This window comes from Hemitrygon akajei, chromosome 4 (assembly GCF_048418815.1).
Source record: "Hemitrygon akajei chromosome 4, sHemAka1.3, whole genome shotgun sequence".
In the NCBI taxonomy this organism is placed as follows: Eukaryota; Metazoa; Chordata; class Chondrichthyes; order Myliobatiformes; family Dasyatidae; genus Hemitrygon; species Hemitrygon akajei.
Genome location: NC_133127.1, coordinates 28,782,025 through 28,802,679, shown reverse-complemented (window position 1 = coordinate 28,802,679; position 20,655 = coordinate 28,782,025). Strand labels below are relative to the sequence as shown.

General features: G+C 43.0%; 1 protein-coding gene across 3 annotated transcripts in view; it reads right to left on the bottom strand.

The window, feature by feature from the left end:
• Positions 1-705: 705 nt before the first annotated feature.
• The window catches only part of rnf103 (ring finger protein 103), a 42,985-nt gene continuing 23,035 nt past the window's right edge, over positions 706-20,655 (bottom strand). The window contains exons 1-6 of one of the 3 annotated variants that reach the window (XM_073042198.1): positions 20,440-20,548; positions 14,723-14,783; positions 6,634-6,813; positions 3,488-3,609; positions 2,322-2,436; positions 706-1,791 (exon numbers count right to left, since the gene is read on the bottom strand). In XM_073042198.1, the coding sequence (XP_072898299.1) occupies positions 1,649-1,791; positions 2,322-2,436; positions 3,488-3,609; positions 6,634-6,813; positions 14,723-14,783; positions 20,440-20,484 (666 nt within the window). In that variant the 5' untranslated portion in view covers positions 20,485-20,548 and the 3' untranslated portion in view covers positions 706-1,648. Of the gene's footprint in view, positions 1,792-2,321; positions 2,437-3,487; positions 3,610-6,633; positions 6,814-14,722; positions 14,784-20,439; positions 20,549-20,655 lie in introns of those variants that run through there. The other 2 variants (XM_073042199.1, XM_073042200.1) reach the window with 2 other exon arrangements.

Below are 20,655 nucleotides of genomic sequence, written 5' to 3'. Positions count from 1 at the left end.
GAGTTAGAAATGTACTCACCAAATACTTTGAGCCATAACTTACTGAATAAATAAGAATACTCACTTTGCCCTGTTTTCTGTCCTTGCTTGTATGAAGGTGGTTTACCTATTTATGCAAGTACTTCTCTGACAATAGATCTATAACAGCCTAATGTAACATTATATGGAAATACAAGATAACACTGATGCAGACGTTTTATACATTTAACAAGGTGCTTTATTAATGCAAGAGAGTTAGTTTTTCAAAGTTCGTCATCAGCTGGGTCATACTGTCAGTGAGCTCCCTGTTGGTTGCCTCCATATGCTCCAGTATTTGTTTTTAGTCCTCCTGCATAACAGCCAACAGCCATCCATCGTTTGGCAATTTCCTTTCAAGTTTTTCTAGTCTGTAACTGCACAAATGCGCACTTTCACAGTGAGATTTGACACCAAACATGTCGCTTGTTTTCTGTAGATGTGTCCTGCACATGCCCAGTAGGAGGAGATTTGCCTAAATACCCGTTTTAATGTGGACAGAGGTATTTTCAAACACACTTGGTACAAACACCTATTTTTACGCGAAACCGGCATGTTCAAAATTATCCGATCTAGGTATCAAGATGCTACTTTCTAACAAACTAGTGGAGACATAAGACTTGTTTTCTGCAATGAAATGGCTGCAAAATAGTGTTTACCTGGTTAGAAAGCATCCTAGGACAATCCACATCATGAAAAGCACATTTTATTCATTTTTATTACTGAAGGTAAGCAAAATCACAGCTATACTTGAATGATGGTAAGGAGCTCAGTTATCCATATGTACAAAAAAAACTCCTTAGAAGTGCTAGTAGTGAACAAACATTTGAAAAATGTTTAATAAGATGGTTGTAAATGAAGACAGTAATACTACAGTATGTGATGCATCTCCAATTTCAAATCCAACCCAAAGACAATACCAAAATTATTTTAGTCTGAAGAGTTTGAATGGACTGCAGTTATTACAGAACAAGGCAAGTAAACTTTATCTGAGACAGCAGGTCTCTGATGATCACAAAACCAATAGCTACCCATCCATACAAGTTCCATTAAAGCCAAAAATAGCCATATTAAAAACTCGAGACACCACTTAAATAGACAATTTTTTTTTGCACAGACCAAAACATTCATTTATAACTCAAATATACATTTGTTACGTAATATAAAGGATAGTTTGAATATTTTCTTAGAATTGGCTGTTTATTATAAGATCTTACCAAAGTTTCTGGAAGATCCTTTCACTGTAATAAGGCCACTTTAAAAAAGTTATTTTACATTTTCTAATAGCTTTATATTATATATAAAAGAAATTTCAATTGTAGCTACAAGAACTGGAATCCCTGTTACATCCAGGAATTACACTTTACTGTAAGTATGACAGCAGTGCTGAAATTATATTAACAAACTAGTCAAAGATGTGACAAATAGTTCAATACAATGGGAGAAATAACTTGTAAGTGTAATCTTATTGTTTTGGGAAATTTACTTTGTACAATTTAGCAGTACCCATTTCTTACACAGAAAGTATTTACTTTGGTATTTGCATAGGGGGGTAAAGGGGTATGGGAACTCAACAGCAAGATAATTCTTTTATAAACTCGTGGGAACTATATATCCAATTTATTTACACAGATTAACTCCTGAGTGCAGCTAGCCGTGACTGCATTTCTTCAATATCTTCCTCTGCCTCACCTTCATCTGATGCAGCTGTGGCCCCTGCAAGTTCTGGCTCTGGGAGAGCATCCGTGACTTTGCTGGGAGCTTTCCCAAGAGCACCTGAAAAATAAAAATAGCCCAATAGCTTTTGTGACTTGTCAATATTTGGTGCTAAAGCAGAAGGCACAAATATAAACTGTCTTTTCCAATACTGATCTGATTGTGTTTCTGCAGAGATCTGAGAATGCAACAACACCGTCCAAGGCTATTGGCAACCTTTCCCAGAAACGCATGCAGAATGCAAGTTACAAGAATTACCATTAGTTTCCATGAATTTGTCCACAATAAAGCAATTATTAATCACAAAGGCGTTTAGCCACAGCAAGCCAGCGCTATGGGCAATCCATGATATACGGGCTATCTCAATCACAATCTCTAATATACTGGCTATGTGAGCACAGAACTTCCTTTGAAATTATTTCCCCAGAACATTAACTTTCAAAATGAAATGAATTTCTGGTTTTCATTTCAAAGAGGACATTTCTGAGAATACCACATGCAAAAAGAATCTATAGGAGATTCTGCGCTATTAAAAATTTCAGACATTACGAAAATCTATAAAAGATAATTAAAAACACGATTTAATTTACCTGCAGTAACCTCAAATAGTATTTTGTCAATTTCCAGCTCTGCGGCCTCTTCCATTTCTTCTTCATCTTCCATATTTTCAAAAGTATCCTCCAGCATCTCATCGATAATCCCTGCCTGCATACAGAAAGTACATGTTAAAAAATAATTAAAAATCATCAACACTAAGTAACTACTAGACCCAAGTCTGCCCTAATTTCTGGCAGTTTCTATGAAACGTACATCTGAAGTACTGTCAGATGTTCACTAAGGATGTTGATATATCTCCAACAACATATAATGGTTTTGAATTTCCCATGCTTTTCATTTTTGGAATTTCTAACTTGCTCACAAGGCTGCCATTTATAGCCCACCCCTAAATCACTTGGAAAGGTGTATGGTAAACTGCCTCCTTGAGTCAGTCAGCACATTCTGTTGCGCAGGAAATTCCAGGATTCAGATTAAGGACTGGCCATGTTTCCAATTCAAGATGAAAGGGAACTTGGAGATGGTGGTATTCTCATCCACCTGCTGCCCTTGATCTTAATGATAAAGCTGCCTGGGTAAGTAATTGCAATGTATTTTGTAGATGCTGCCAGTGGTGGAGAGAATGGCTGCTTTGGGAGGTTGATGTAGTGCCAGTCAGGCAGCCTGCTCCGTCCTGAATGACAAGAAGCTTGAGAGTTGACACAAACTCATCCAGGCAATTGAGAAAGAGCTCCATTACACTCCTACCAGAGCTGAAGAACATACAAATAGGCCCATCATTTCACCATGTCCATGCCCAACTATGTTAATACTATTTGTCATGATTCAGGCCGTAGAGTTATATAGCTCAGCAACTTTGACTTGTAGTTAGTGGAACAGCAGGTTCAAGAGCTGAATCACTCAATGCAGTATTCCAGCCTCTGACATGTATGTTTTGTGGTGATCCCGATGATACTTGTGGCAGGAACTTAATAGCAATATCATTGAACATTAAGGGAGAGATGATTAGATTTTTTCCTGTGGGTGATGTTCATTGTTTAACAATTTAACAAGCTAACATGGCTGTTAGCAGCCCTTTCCTAAACATTGGTTTCTCTAGTTCGTTAAATTTGACAAGTTAGAGATTTGTTCTTACGACAGATAAAAGCAGATACCTACAACTTAAAAGTAGGCTCCAGTCACAAGAACAGTAATATCACACCTTCATCATTTCTTTAGACAGTTCTCTCATGGTGGCTTGAATTTCAGGAATTTTTACTAAACTCTGCATGGCTTTCATCACTTCAGTGCTCTTCTCTAAGGCACCAGTGACTTTCGCTACAGCTGTGAAGGGAAGGAAAAATAGTAAATTAAAAGCAGAAAACATGACCATTTCATTTTGACTTACACAGCACTGCAAAGGCTGCAGCACAAAACTTAAGCTGTAGATAAAGCTTCATTGGTTTTGTTACAATAAAAGTATGAGCAACAAATCTGTGGCAGCTCAACGTAATTTCATCAGCTAGATCTGAAAGAGCCAGGAAATGGACCTGACTGGACTACTCTTTAAAGGTGCATGTAGTACAATTCCAAAAGCGTTTGGAGAACTTGGCGGAAGTAAACATACAGGTAATAATCCTGGATTATGGTACTGAAGGGAAGTAATGTGGTGGTCCCTGCTCCTGGGTCAAGAGGGCTTTAAAAAGTCCGGCAAAATCTTGAAGTGAGGAAGTTGTACACTGTTTACTTCAATACTGATTATTAAGTAAACTGTCCTTTGTGCACAACTGTTTATATTGGTGAATGTGGATGTTGGCAAGTTTAAGTTATCATTCATCCTGAATACCCTTGGAAAATGATTTTGAATCACCACTTTGACCTGCGCACTTGTGTGATGAGAAACTCCACACTATAGTCAGAGAGCTGTGGGAGTTTGATCCAACAACATTGGATGGTGAATGATTTAGAAGGTGAAACTGATGTTTCGTTGTGTCCATTAGCTCATCTTTGCCCTTGAGCGGGGTGGTGGTGGTATCAAAAAATCACTTTAGGGAGTCAAAGTGCAATTTGTAGACGTGTGCACAACAGCAAGGTGTACTAGTGAAGGGAGAAAATGGCACCTCAGCTCCCAGATTAAACAATTAAATGAGCCACTTTGGACTGGGTGGTGCCAACATTTCAGAATGTTGTTCAAGCTGGACACATTCAAGCACATGGGGAGTATCCTGTCACACACTTGACCCTGTCTTGCAAACATTGGAAAGGCTTGAAGGCAAGTTAATCACTACAAGATACTGTTCTGTCCTGTTCCTGTATGTATGTGTATGCAGTTGGTTCAGTTAGAAATTTTGTATAGAGTTTTGTCAAAGGGGAACAGAAAATCCTTTCTATCCAGTAAAATCAAGCCATTACACCACTGCATTTCCAAATAGTCCATCATAACATTGCTGTTTTGTTTAAGAAACAGGCCACAAATTACACAGCAGATCTTACAGTCTGTGCTTTCTGCAGCATATCTGAAATGGTGCACAATCTTACAAACTGTTCACCAAAATCACAACCTCGTCCAATGGCAGTTGTATTTCTGGAGAGTATCTGTAATATGCTACTCTGGAAAGTATGATTTCATATCTACATTGCCGCAGTGTCCCAGGGAGGGCATAATTTTAAGGTGATTGGAGGGATGTCAGGTAGTTTTATTTACACAGTGTTGGTGTGTGGAGCATGCTGCCAGGGGTGGTGGTAGAGAATATCAGGGATATTTTAAGAGATCTTAGATACGCACATGGATGAAAGAAATGGAGGGATATGTGGGAAGGAGGGAAGCGTTGATCTTGGAGTGGGCTAAAGGGTCGGCTCAACAAGATTAATGCAAGGCTTATTGAGAAAGTAAGGAGGCATAGGATCCAAGGGGTCATTGCTTTGTGGATCCAGAACTGGCTTGCTCACAGAAGGCAAAGAGTGGTTGTGGACGGGTCATATTCTGCATGGAGGTCGGTGACCAGTGGGGTGCCTCAGGGATCTGTTCTGGGACCCTTACTCTTCGTGATTTTTATAAATGACCTGGAGGAGGAATTGGAGGGATGGTTTAGTAACTTTGCTGATGACACAGAGGTTGAGGGTGTTGTGGATAGTGTGGAGGGCCATCAGAGGTTACAGTGGGACATTGATGGGATGTAAAACTGGCTGAGAAGTGGCAGATGGAGTTCAACCCAGATAAGTCTGAAGTGGTTCATTTTGGTAGGTCAAATATGATGCAGAATATATCATTAATGGTAAGACTGCTGGCAGTATGGAGGATCAGAGGGATCTTGGGGTCCAAGTCCATAGGACGCTCAAAACTGCTGCATAGGTTGACACTGTGGTTAAGGCGGCATATGGTACATTTGCCTTCATCAACGTGGAATTGAATTTAGGAGCTGAGAGGTAATGTTGTAGCTACATAGGACCCTGGTCAGACCCCACTTGGAGTACTGTGCTCAGTTCTGGTCGCCTCACTACAGGAAGGATGTGGAAACCACAGAAAGGGTGCAGAGGAGATTTACAAGGATGTTGCCTGGATTGGGGAGCATGCCTTATGAGAATAGGTTGAGTGAACTCGACCTTCTCTCCTTGGAGCGATGGAGGATGAGAGGTCACCTGATAGAGGTGTATAAGATGATGAGAGGCATTGATCGTGTGGATAGTCAGAGGCTTTTCCCCAGGGCTGAAATGGCTAGCACAAGAGGGCACAGTTTTAAGCTGCTTGGAAGTAGGTACAGAGGAGATGTCACGGGTAAGTGTTTTTTTTTACGCAGAGTGGCGAGTGTGTGGAATGGGCTGCTGGTGGTGGTGGTGGTGGTGGAGGTGGAAACGATAGGGTTTTTTAAGAGGCTTTTAGTTAGGGACATGGAGCTTAGAAAAACAGAGGGCTATGGGTAAGGCTAGGTAGTTCTAAGGTAAGGACATGTTCAGCACAGCTTTGTGGGCTGAAGGGCCTGTACTGTGCTGTAGGTTTTCTATGTTCTAACGTTATGGGCCGAATATCCTGTACTACGCTATACTGTTGAAAATGAATTAATCACCCACCTACTTCAGAGGTTGTTCTTGTCTGCCATTCCCGCAAGCCCGTGTCTGAATGTATCCCAATACCCCTTTCTACCCTCCAAGTAAAGGGAGGGTGCAGGGTGGGAGCAAGGAGAGTAAAGTACCCCCTAATGCTCAGAATCCAGATCACCACCCAAGTGACTGGGGCAATGGAATCATTGATGGTGTAACGTCATCTCACTTTAGCTATGGTTCCTAGTCACAGAATAGCATCAGAAAACACTATTTTACGGAGTAGTCATGGGATATTACTGTAATTCATGGACAGCATAAATACCTTACCTAGTTGGTTCTTCATACTCATAAGGACAGAGTTCATTTGTGCTTTTGATGCATACAATTTGCTTACAGCCTTCTTTGACCGTACGATTTCTTTTGCTAATATGATGCAAACATCCTTCTGACCCTTCTTTGCGGCATCTTTCACAGACCTCTTTACTTTCTCCTCTTCTCTAACAATATCTGTTGGAAATAGAAAGTGTTATTACCAACTGCTGTCTTTCCTAATATCTCTGTAGGCTTCATTCACACTGAAGTCAAGTTTATTGTCATTGAAATATTTACACCTACACAGTCAAACAAGACACGGTGTAAAGCACAGTAGTAATATATAACACACAATGACTTAAAGAAGCAAGGATAAAACCTGCAGATGAATGATGCATAAATAAAGTAAAGCACATAAATTTTGTCAGGTACAGAACAGATTAACCAGTGACACTTTGAATGTAATGCAGCAGGAAGTTCAGAAGCCTAATGGCCTGAGGGAAGAAACTGTTTCTCATCCTGACTTTATTGCTTATACACATCAGAGCTTCCTGCCTGGCGGTGGTATTCAAAGAGGATGCTAGATGGATGGGTGGGGTCCTTAATAATTAAGGGCCCTGCGTAGACAGTGCTCCTGAAAAATGTCGCCAAAGGATGGTAGGGAGGCCCCTATGATCCTCTTAGCTGTTCTCAGTCCTTTGTAGGGACTTCTGGTTCAATACTCGGCTGCTCCCATACCAGATGGAAATGCAACTTGTGTGGACAAAACTGAAGCAAAATTAGATTTTTTACACACAAGATCCCTTGAACAATAGAGATAATCATCTAGTTTTAATGAAGGTGTTGTGTTGTCCAGAATTTAAGTGTGATAACAGATCACTCAGCCCCGCCACCTTATAATGACCAGTGGGGACCCATCCATTGTTCATCCCACCTCCAGCACTTGACCCATAGCCTTCTGTGCCAAGGCAAACCAAAGATAAAGATTTGCTTTACTTGTCACATAGACATCGAAATGTACAGTGAAATGCGTCATTTGCATCAAGAACCAACTCAGTCTGAGGTCCTGCTGGGTGCAGCCCACAAGTGTTGCCACACTTCTGGTACTGACAGAGCATGCTACAACTTACTAACCCCAACCATAAGTCTTTGGAAACTGGAGCACCTGGAGGAAACGCACACTGTTATGGCCAATGTATGAAGTATGAACTCCTTACAGACAGCGGCAGGAATTGAACCCCAAGATTTTCTGGTCACTGGCACTGTAAAGCATCGTGCTAACCGCTAAGCTATCGTGCCGCCCCTAAACCAAATGTTTGTCTAAATGCTTCTTAAATGCTGTCAGTGATCCAGCTTCTCAAGTTCTTGTTCTTTGTGTTATACTTATGTACAATGTCCTATGTATGTTACTAAAAAGGGTTTCTTTGGTTTGTTACGAGTAGGAATGTTTCTTTGTCTGTTAAATGTTTTTCTCGCCGTTGTTTCGCTTTAGAATGGCTGATATGGTAATTGTATTCATTTGTTAATCAATGGGGAATGTTATTGTGTTTTGTGAGGCTGGGAACTTGGGGGAGGGGTTGCGCGGGCTTGGGGGTGAAGGGAGTCTGGAGGGAGACACCGAGGAAGGAGGACGTGCACTCGGAAGACCACCGGTGAGTCCGAGGTGGAAGCCGTGGAAGTCGGGAGAGCAAGCGAAGAGGAGTCGAATGGTTCGCTGGATGAGCTCCACCGATGTGCACTAAACTGACTGAACTTTGATAAGTTGGCGCCTTTTGTTTTTTTCTTGTGTGTATATATATATATATATATATATTGTATTGCCTAATACTCTTTTAATCTTAGTAAACTCTTTAAAGTGTATTTCATACCGGTATTTGTTGTGGGTTTGATACTGTTGGCGGGCGCGAGGCATAAACGCGATTCTCACAGCACCTGCGTGTACGGGAGGTGGGTTGGTGAGTGGCTGGATCTCCTTTTCCCCTAGACATATACCAGCCTGTTGGGTAAGTGTTACACTTAATATCAACTTAAGTATGGTTGAAGCTTGATAGGATGACAACCATGATGTTGCTTGTTTAGGTTATATTGCCAAGAGCTACACTTTCTAACTGAAGGCTGTGTGTGCTATCCTGAGCTAGGTAAAAACCAACAGCTGACTGGTTGAGTGTTTCCTTTACACTCTGCACTATGCCCTCCGAGGATCAAGCATTTAGGACTTATGAGGGAAAGTTTATGGACTGACATCATTACAAGTCTTCAGAAATGTCTACCACTGAGTTGTGCTTGCTACAGCTGAGGCAATGTGTGGTCCAACAAATGGTGGCAAATTATTGCCTTGGACATTTTTCTTGTGTTTACAAGACCCTGTCGGACATTGGTAATGCAGAGTTCTGCAAGTCCAGTTCTCTGGCGATACCGACATCAGGGGAGCTACGTGGCCCCAGTTACTGCACAGACCAGACCCTTGTGCTGTGGTGTCGTTTGTTGCAGCCGCCCAGGGGAAGAGACCCCTGAGGTGGTGTGGCAGAGAGCAGAGGCACGGCAGGCATGCTGGAGTTGGTGCCAGGCTGGGGGCTGGCCTCTCCTGTTGGTGTTGCCATCTAGTGCTCACTCTGTGGATTACGTTTGTCTGTGGCTGCACTAGTGCGTGATAAGGAACCGCTGTGTACTTACTTGTTCTTACAGAAACTTAGCTCCAGGACAATATCCCAGGCACCATCAATCTACAGGCCATGCCACTCAGGAACTTGGGGTATATTCTGGGCTATGTTTTTTTCTGCTATCATAACTATATGTGCTATATGCTGTATGTGCCTGTTGGTACTGTATTTTGCACCTTGGCTCTGGAGCAATGCTGTTTTGTTTGCCTGTTTCATATGTATGTTTGAATGACAATTAAACTTGACCTTGAACTTGCGAATGCTCAGGTGCTGAGAATACCTAGAACTGGTATTGCTGGCACTGAGGTAATATGAGAATTAATTAGAAAAATGCTCAAGGCAAAGTGAACTTTGTGTTTGTTTCACCTACTGTCTCTCATAGTTCTTGTGTTAGATTCTGATTTCTGGCTTCTTCAAAGCATCACTTTGAAGAAAAGGAAACTGCTAATTCCCTTTACAGCACAAGCTTCTACTTAACATATATAATCATGAATTAGGGACAAATGCAGGCTCATCAGCCTCTCAGCTCTCCTCCATCATTTAATAAGATAATCTCAATCGGCATTTCTTTGTACCCTTGGTAACCTTTCACCCTTGCTTATTCAGTATCTATGTACTTCTGAATATACAAACCCCATTTCCAGAAAAGTTGGGATATTTTCCAAAATGCAATAAAAACAAAAATCTGTGATATGTTAATTCACGGGAACCTTTATTTAACTGACAAAAGTACAAAGAAAAGATTTTCAATAGTTTTACTGACCAACTTAATTGTAATTTGTAAATATACACAAATTTAGAATTTGATGGCTGCAACACACTCAACAAAAGTTGGGACAGAGGCATGTTTACCATTGTGTTACATCACCTTTCCTTTTAATAACACTTTTTAATCATTTTGGAACTGAGGATACTAATTGTAGTAGATTTGCAATTGGAAATTTTGTCCATTCCTGCTTGATATAAGACTTCAGCTGCTCAACAGTCCATGGTCTCCGTTGTCTGATTCTCCTCTTCCTGATGCGCCATACATTTTCAATAGGAGATAGATCTGGACTGGCAGCAGGCCAGTCAAGCACACACACTCTGTGGCTACAAAGCCACGCTGTTGTAGCCCGTGCAGAATGTGGTCTGGCATTGTCCTGCTGGAATAAGCATGGATGTCCCGGGAAGAGACGTCACCTTGATGGCAACATATGTCTCTCTAAAATCCTAATATACGCCTCAGAGTCAATGGTACCTTCACATACATGCAACTCACCCATGCCGAGGGCACTGATGCACCCCCATACCATCACAGATGCTGGCTTTTGCACCTTTCACTGATAACAATCAGGATGGTCGTTTTCATCTTTGGCACGGAGAACTCGATGCCCGTTTTTTCTGAAAACTAGCTGAAATGTGGACTCATCTGACCACAGCACACGGTTCCACAGTCTTCTGGTCCATCTGAGATGAGCTCGGGCCCAGAGAACTCGCCGGCGTTTCTGCATAGAGTTGATGTATGGCTTCCTCCTTGCGTAATACAGTTTCAAGTTGCATTTCTGGATGCAGCGACGGACTGTGTTAAGTGACAATGGTTTTCCGAAGTACTCCCGAGCCCAGGTGGCTATAATTGTCACAGTAGCATGTCGGTTTCTTAGGCAGTGCCACCTGAGGGCTCGAAGTTCATGCGCATTCAACAGTGGTTTCTGACCTTGCCCTTTACGCACTGAGATGTCTCTGAATTCTCTGAATCTTTTCACAATATTATGTACTGTAGATGTTGAAAGACCTAAATTCTCTGCAATCTTGCGTTGGGAAATGTTCCTTTTGAACTGACTAACAATTCTCTCTTGAATTTTGGCACAAAGAGGTGAGCTGCAACCCATCCTTGCTTGCAAAGACTGTGCCTTTGATGGATGCTACTTTTATACCCAGTCATGATACCTCACCTGCTACCAATTAGCCTGCTTAATGTGGAGTCTTCCAAACCGGTGTTACTTGAATATTCTGTGCACTTTTCAATCTTATTTTAACTCTGTCCCAACTTTTGTTGAGTGTGTTGCAGCCATCAAATTCTAAATTTGTGTATATTTACAAAATACAATTAAGTTGGTCAGTAAAACTATTGAAAATCTTTTCTTTGTACTTCTGTGAGTTAAATAAAGTTTCACGTGAATTAACATATCACAGATTTTTGTTTTTATAGCATTTTGGAAGATATCCCAACTTTTCTGGAAATGGGGTTTGTAGATTACAGCACAGTATGGGCCCTTCAGCCCACAATATTGTGCCAACCTTTTAACCTGATAACTGATGGCATCCGTTAGTCTCGCGAGACCATGGATCTGCGCCTGGAAAGTCTTGCTTCAGTCTGTGTTGGTAGAGCAGCGTCTGTTGTGGCTGTAGAGCCCCACACGGGAGAGACAGTCTCGGCTGCAGCAAATGCACTTGAAGGCGCTGTCCTCCGGTGTTGCCTTGGTGCTGTTTTCTCGGCGAGTGCACTTTTCTTCAGCAGCAAGCCTCAGCTTCTCTTCTCTTCTTTTTAGACCTCTGCGTAGTTCCAGCCTCCAGCAAGAGCGATCGCTTGCAATGTCCTCCCACCTCTCAACGTTCATGTTCAGTGACTTCATGTCTCTCTTGCAGACATCTTTGAAACGAAGATGGGGCCACCCTTGTGCTCTCTTGCCAGAGGCCAGTTCCCCATACAGCAGGTCCTTCGGGATCCTCCCGTCTGACATGCGGTGCACATGGCCCAGCCAGTGGAGACGGCGATGTTGGAGCAGGGTGAAGAGGCTGGGTATCTGGGCGCGGGCCAGGACCTCATTGTGGTGACTCGGTCAGTCCACTTGATGTCCAGGATGTGTCTCAGGCTGCGAAGGTGGAAGATGTTGAGACATTGCTTTTGTCTGAAGTAGACCAGCAGAGCTGGGACTCTCAGGGACACTATCCACATCACTGCACTCAAGGCCTTCGGGAAGAAATGGGGCAAGACACAGGACTGGTTTAAAGCAAACTCAAGTAAGCTCACTGCTGTCTTTGAGGTAAAGTGTATTGCACTACTAGAGCACAAATGCCACCCCACCCAGGCAACACTTCAAGTGCTAAGGACAGCAAGAAGCAAGGCCCAGGAAACAGCAAGATGCTGTGCAAATGACTACTGGCTACAACTACGCAAAAGCATTCAGTCATCACTTGATACAGGCAACATCCGTGGAGTGTACGAGGGGATCAAGAAAGCCATCGGTCCAACCCAGAGCAAGACAACTCCACTGAAAACCACAACAGGCGAGACCATCAAAAACAAAGGCAAGCAGATGGAGAGATGGGTGGAGCATTACTTTGAACTCTTCTCCAGAGAAGACTGCATCTCGGACAGCGCGCTAGACACCGTGGAATGCCTGCCTGTCATGGAGGAACTGGATGCTTTGCCGAATGCCGAAAAGCTGAGTAAAGCCAAGGACAGCCTGCCCACTGGGAAGGCACCAGGATTGGATGGCATTCCATCAGAGGCCATCAAGTGCGCAAAGGGCGTCCTGCTAAACCACCTGCACAAACTACTGTGCCAGTGGTGGATAGAGGGAGCAGTGCTGCAAGACAGGAGAGACTGCAACATTGTCACCCTATATAAGAACAAAGGGGACAGAAGCGACTGTAACAACTACAGGGGTCTCCTTGCTGAGCATCATTGGGAAGGTCTTCGCTCGCATGGTCTTGAACAGACTGCAGAAAATAGCCGAAAGGGTATATCCTGAGTCTCAGTGCAGTTTCAGGTCAGAATCTTCCACAATCGACATGATCTTCTCCCTTCAAAAGCTTTTAACCTGCTCTATGATCAATCTATCCCTTCCTCCCCACATAGCCCTCCATTTTTCTATCATCCATGTGTTTATCAAAGTGCAATCTGCCGTAAGAATACACCATGGTGAAAGAATTCCAAAATCCCCACCTCATTTTACTCTTAAATGACTGATCACTTATTTTTAAACATTGATCTCCCAGGTTCTCCCACAACAGCAAACATCTCTTCCACATCCATCCTGTCAAAGATCTTGTGTATATCAATCATTCCCCTCACTTTTCTGAACTCCTGGATACAAACATGTCCTGTCCAATTCTTCCTCAAAAGAGAACCTACCAACTTATAAACCTTTCTCTGAACTACTTTCAATAAATAAGGAGATCAGTACTACAGACAGCACTCCAGATATGCTCTCACCAATGCCCTATACAACTGAAGCATAACCTCACTAATTTTGTATTAACTTCTACAAGCAAAAAAGACAAAAGCATTGATTTACCATTGATGCTACGCTCACCAGCATCTGCTCCATTTCCCAGACATCCACACTCACCCAATCTTCCCACTGCCTTAATAGGGATAGAGTTCCTCTTGTTCTCACTTACCACCCCATTAGTCTTCACATCCAACACATCATTTTCTGCAACTTCTGCTATCTTCAATGGGACCCTACCACTGAACATACCTCTTCCCCAACTCTCTCTAACAGCAGGGTTTGCTCCCTCTGGGATTCCCTTGTCTCTTTGTTCCTCCTCACCCAACCTTCCTCCCAGCACATATCCCTGCAAGTGACAGCTATGCACCATTTGCCTATTTACCTCCTCCCTTACCTCCATTTAGGGCCCCAAACATGCCTTCAGATGAGACAACACTTCACCTGTGAACCTGCCGGGGTTGTCTATTTATCCGGTGCTCCCGATGTGGCCTCCGCTATATTGGTGACATCCAACATAAAATAGGAGATTGCTTTGACAAGCACCTCTGCTCCATCCACAAAAAGCATACTTTCCCAGTGGCCAACCGTTTTAATTACTATCCCCATTCCCATTATGACATGTCGGTCCACAGACTCCTCTTTTACCACAATGAGGCCACTCTCAAGATGGAGGAGCATCACCTCGTATTCCATCTAGGTAGCCTCCAACCTGATGGCATGAACATTGATTTCTCCAACTTCTGGTAACTTTTTCCCCTCTCCCTTCTCTCTTCTTCTATTCCTCACTCTGGCCTCTTACCTTATCTCCTCACCTGCCCTGGTGCCCCTCCTTCTTTCCTTTCTCCATGGTCCACTGTCCTCTCATATCAGATACTTACTTCTCCAGCCCTTTACCTTTTCCAACTATCACCTTCTTTCCTTTCCAGTCCTGAAGAAGGGTCTAAGTCTGAAACATCAACTGTTTATTCATTTCCATGGATGCTACCTGACCTGCTGAGTTCCTCCAGCATGTTGTGTGTGTTGCTCTGGACTTCAAGCATCTGAAGAATCTCTTGTGTTTACAATAAACAATAATATTTTGCCTGCTTTCTTAATTACCCAACCCTTATCGCTGTGAAAAACAGCTCAAGTAAACCTGGATTTTCACAATGTTATTTGGGGTTTCTGTAGTACATCATCAAATATTTTCACACTTTTGCATAAACAGAAAAATCTTTTACTCACCCCGAATCTGTCTGTCAATCACTCTCATTTCCTTTCTTATTTTTATAGACCATTCTGAGACCTAATAATAAAAAAAGTTGGAACATTATTAACACGTTTCAGATATTGCATTAATGGGATGGAGAATTCCATTTTTAACACATAAATGGAAATAAACTGATACATTTCAGAACTCTGCACCAGAATCGTTGAAAATTACGATTAGCATGCAAGCTCCCATTCATAAAAACTAGTGTAAACTTTTCAGCACCTTTCCCCAGTGTCTTCCCATTTGCTTCATGACCCATGTTTATTTTTTCCATATTTATTTTATTGCTATTCCAAAGACTTTAATCAACAAGCCTATTTTTAGGCAATATTGGCAGCCAGAATGGTTTTTGTTTTAATGGGGATGCAGCCAATCCGTAAATCTTTCGCAACAATAACACAGCGATAAAACCGTGTGAAAATAGACTCTGAAGATCATCAAAAAGAGAAAATATATTGCAAAATAAGGACATGACAAAGAAATTAAACGCTATTTTGAGTTTGGCTTCACAGAAGACCCAGAAAAATTCCCAAAAACAATAGACTTCTCATCCTTGTTACTGCAACGTTACGCTTCCTGTGTTAAATTTCATCTGCTTTGTGTAAGAAAAGGAATGAAAGGCTTTGGCTTTTCTACAAGCCTTATTTTAAACTATTCAAGCTAATAACAACCCTCAGTACAATAGTTAGGCATAACCAGGCTAGTCTTCAAATTCCAGTAATGAACATTTCGAACTATCAATGGTTCTTCCTGCTTAAGCAAACACACTTAATAATTTCTATGACTTTTCCCACGCCACCTTCATATTTCAAGTCACCACTCTTAACACGTCTGCAATGGATGAACTGAGAGCAAAGGCCACAAGAAATCAGGCTAATGCATGATTCAAAAGATTGACAACTCACCTAGCAAGTTCAATTTCTTAGCTGTTCTCCATAGATTTCCATTCCCTTACTGATTAAGAATCAATCACAACCTTGAATATTTACGCCCTCATTATCCCCCCCCCCCCCCCCACACACACACAGATTTTCACAGCTGTCTCTCTCAGAGAGAAGTCCTTCACATCAAGTCTAAAATAGGCAGCCCTTATTCTGAGACCACGGTTTCTGTTCTGGACTTCTCCAAGCTCAGCGTTTACCCAACTACCCTCCTAAGAACAGTATACATTTCAATAAAATCCCCTTTCATTCTTCCAGAATCCAATGATTAGGTTCTGGACCTGAATGTTAAGGGACTGTCCCTCCACACCTGTAAATCTTCTCTGAACCAACTCAAATGAAATACAATTTTCCTTAAAAAGAGTGATGAAAATGGCAGAGCCCTAGGTGGTTTATATAACACCTGCCTGTATTGAAATCTCACACCTTATATAACTGGTGTGAGATTTCAATACAGGCAGTCCCTGGGTTACGTACGAGTTCCGTTCCTGAGTCCAAATTTAAGTCGGATTTGTAGTTAAGTCGGAACAAGTACATCCGGTATTATTTAGCATCAGTTAGTCAAACGTTTGTCTAGTATATAGTATATATTTTACCTTTCTATGCATATAAAACACTTAAGAAACATATGTATTCCAATAATTAAACCACTGCGTTGCTTAGTAATAACTGTAGCTTTCATCGGGGCAGGGCTTTTCACATGCTCCATTATTCTCATTTTATCCGTTATCCTTTAAAATTGTTCCGATCGTTGACCGACTGTAGCCTAACGCTTTTCTAATGACCGATGGCGTTTCACCTCTTTCCAAACGCTTTATTATTTCCACTTTATTTTCAATCACGATCACTTCCCGTCAATGGAACAGAAACACTGCGGGTGTCGGGTCCCGACCTCCACCGGCTCCCGAGCTTCGCCGGGTCCTAATGACCACCGCACACCGTCAACGGAACAGAAACACTGTGGGCAGCGGGTCCCGAGCTCCGCTGGATCCTAACAACCACCGCACTGAGACAGGCTGAATGGGACAAGTGGGGGTGTGCTGGGTTTGGATAGTTGATCATCCACAATATTCCACATGGGAATTTAAACTGGAGGTGGCAGTGTTTTTTCTTTACGAGGTCAAGTTGCAAGCTCGTATCAACCCGGCATGGATGGTACGGGAGTCACTGGATCAACATCAACCTGGCACAGGAGCGATCTGTCACTGGATCAAACTCAGAAACCTCTGTTCTCCAGCCCGGCACTGATCTCACTGCGCCACCAGCCGACTGGAACGGTTGGGGGGGGGGGGGGGGGGGGAGTCAGGGTGAATCTTACTAAGAAAATTTTAAGCCAAATACAAAGTTAAACACTCAACAGTGTCAACAGCAATGACTTAAAATGGTGGACGGCGTCGCAATCCGACTTTAAATGGCGGACGGCATTCTCCTTCCTCGGTTCATAAGTACGAGTTGTCTGTAAGTCAGACGTTCGTAACTCGGGGACTAACTGTACTTTCCAAGAGCTGACATCCCATTAGTCTTCTCCATCACACTGCACTTGTGTTTCAGCTTCCTGCATTTAATGAACAAGGTCTTCCAAATCCCTTTGGTTCTATATTTAAATAATATTTTCCCTCCAAAGTAAGCATTAAATTTTCCTATGTTATACTGCATTAGTCAATATTTTGCCCATTCACCTAATCGAAAACTCTGCTATCTGTCTGCATCCTTGCATCTTGCCTTCACACCTCTCATTCCTCCAACAATATAGGCCCAACCAGCTGAAATTTTTCTTAAATAAATCCGCTCATTTCAAATCAAGGTAACAAACTTTCTCTGGTTGATAAACATCGCTACAATCTGCCATCCTTACTGAGGAGTCAGGCCTGAGTTCTGTCTAACTCTGCAGTCCCTTCCATCACCAGATGCCGTATCAACTAGTGTATTTTGTTTCCCTGATTCAGGCCTCCTTTATGGAACAGTGTTACTGCAAAAAGGCTGCACAGTACTTTGCCCCAGAAAGGAATTCACACCATGTGCGTTGTTACTCAGTGTTGCATCTCGGTGGAATGAGTCTCTGGGTGAATGTACTCCTGAGCCTAACCAGTACATTATGGAGTGGATGGGAGACATTGTCCAAGATAGCATGCAACTTGGACAGCATCCTCTTTTCAGACACCACCGTCAGAGAGTCCAGTTCCACCCCCACAACATCACTGGCCTTACGAATGAGTTTGTTGATTCTGTTGGTGTCTGCTACCCTCAGCCTGCTGCCCCAGCACACAACAGCAAACATGATAGCACTGGCCACCACAGACTCATAAAACATCCTCAGCATTGTCCGGCAGATGTTGAAGGACCTCAGTCTCCTCAGGAAGTAGAGACTGCTCTGACCCTGCTTGTAGACAGCCTCAGTGTTCTTTGACCAGTCCAGTTTATTGTCAATTCGTATCCCCAGGTACTTGTAATCCTCCACCATGTCCACAACGACCCCTTGGATGGAAACAGGGGTCACCGGTGCCTTAGCCCTCCTCAGGTCCACCACCAGCTCCTTAGTCTTTTTCACATTAAGCTGCAGATGATTCTGCTCGCACCACGTGACAAAGTTTCCCACCGTAGTCCTGTACTCCGCCTCATCTCCCTTGCTGATGCATCCAACTATGGCAGAGTCATCAGAAAACTTCTGAAGATGGCAAGACTCTGTGCAGTAGTTGAAATCCGAGGTGCAGATGGTGAAGAGAAAGGGAGACAGGACAGTCCTCTGTGGAGCCCCAGTGCTGCTGACCACTCTGTCTGACACACAGTGTTGCAAGCGCACGTACTGTGGTCAGCCAATCATGTAATCAATAATCCATGACACCAGGGAAGCATCCACCTCCATCACTGTCATCTTCTCACCCAGCAGAGCAGGGCGGATGGTGTTGAATGCACTGGAGAAGTCAAAAAACATGACCCTCACAGTGCTCGCCGGCTTGTCTAGGTGGGCGTAGAAGGATCAGAAGTGGAGAGAGCAGGCAATTTCAAGTTCCTCAGTGTTAATATCTCTGAGGATCTAACCTGGACTCATATATCGATAGAACTACTGTATAAAGAAGGCAAGATAGCAGCTATATTTCATTAGAAGTTTGAGGAGATTTGGTTTGTCAACTAAAACACTAAAAAACTTCTACAGATGTACCATGGAAAGCACTCGGACAGGCCTCATCACCATCTGTTATGGGTGGGGGGTTCTACAGCACAAGATCAAAGTAAGTTGCAGAAAGTTGTAAAATTGGACAGCTTAATCATGGGTAGTTTCCGTAGTATCCAAGACATCTTCAAGGAGCAGTGCTTTAGGAAGGCAGCACCCATCATTAAGGATCCTCACCACCCAGGGCTTGCCCTCGTCACACTGTTAACGTCAGGAAGTTACAGAACCCTGAAGGCACACACTCAGCGATTCAGGAACAGCTACTTCCCCTCTGCCATCCGACTCCTAAATGGACATCTCTAGTGTCTTGACTCTCATCTTGCTACTGGATCCAGACAGACTAAGACGAGAGAGTGAGATTGACGACCTATGGAACTTTCCCTCACTTCAATCAAACTCACATGCAAGTCACAACATCCAAAGGACGTCAGTGGTCCTCATCACCAGCGAGGGACATCACACATACACACACAAGTGGACATTGAACCTCACTATTTTGTATTTGTTTTTTTTTGCACTGCTTATTTTAACTTAACTATTTAACTCAGTTTTTTTCCTCTATATTATGTATTTCATTTTACTGCTGATGTAAAGTTAACAAATTTCATAACATATGCTGGTGATATTTAAACAGATTCTGATCAATACTTAGCTTTGTACTTGCTCAGTAGTATTAAATGTTATTTGGTAACTGGAAAGACAGTTCTGTGCAAAAGTTTAGGCATCCTAGCTATATATATGTAGCCAAGACTTTTGCACACTAGGGTTTTAAAATTTTTTTTTAATTATTTTATTATATTGTGTTTCTCATTTTACTGACATTAAGCAATCTTGAATGTGATCACAAGACACTGCAGAGCTATGGACACCGCTCAACATATCACGGAGAGCAGCCTCTCCTTTTTGGACTCTGTCTCTAATTCTTGCTGCCTCAATAAAGTAGCCAGCATATTCAAAGAACCCACTAACCCAGATATTCTCTTCTCCTCGACCCCCTTTAACGGGCAGCAGCCTGAAAGCACGTACCACAGACTCAAGTACAGCTTCTACCTCGCTATTATAAAGCTAGTGATTTATTTTCTGATAAAATGGACCCTTCACTTCACAATCTATCTTACACCTTATTGTTTTTCTTCGTAGTTGTTATACTTTATTCTACCTTCTGCTATTATTTTACCTTGTTCTACTTCAATGTACAGTAGAATCAAATGATCAGTATAAAGACGTTTTGTCACTATGCCTCGGTACATAACCCAATTCCAATTTCTTAAGGCCCTGGAACAACACAACGAGTCTCAAAGAAGGCCCGACTTTCAGTAACATTAAAGGACTGGCACGCAGGTCTCCCCTCCCTGCTCGGTGTGGCAGGCAAGTGATCCAATTACTAAGGAGTCCTTGCTCCAAAGGATCAATAGGCGACAGCGGAAGGCGGGCGCCGGTCTGATGAAGGCGGCTGGGCAGCGCATAACCGAGACTGGTTATGACGCTGCCTCGACCTCATAGACTGGTGGCTGTACATTACTCGCGCAGCAGTCGGATATTTTAAAAGGAAAACAAAAAGAAAATACGCGGTTACCAACTCCTTGGGCGGCCGCTCCTGGGATTTACCGAACAGCCCCATTGCCGACGCTGCCGTCACCGAGGTGCTCGCTGTCGCCCCACCCCGTCCCGTCCCTTCGCTCGCAGTGACGTCATCCCACCGCGCCTTTGGCACTGCGCTCCGCTGCCGCAGGAGGCGCTACTGGCCAATTTGGAGAGGAACATGTTTGCAGCTCTAATTACGCTCCCTGCC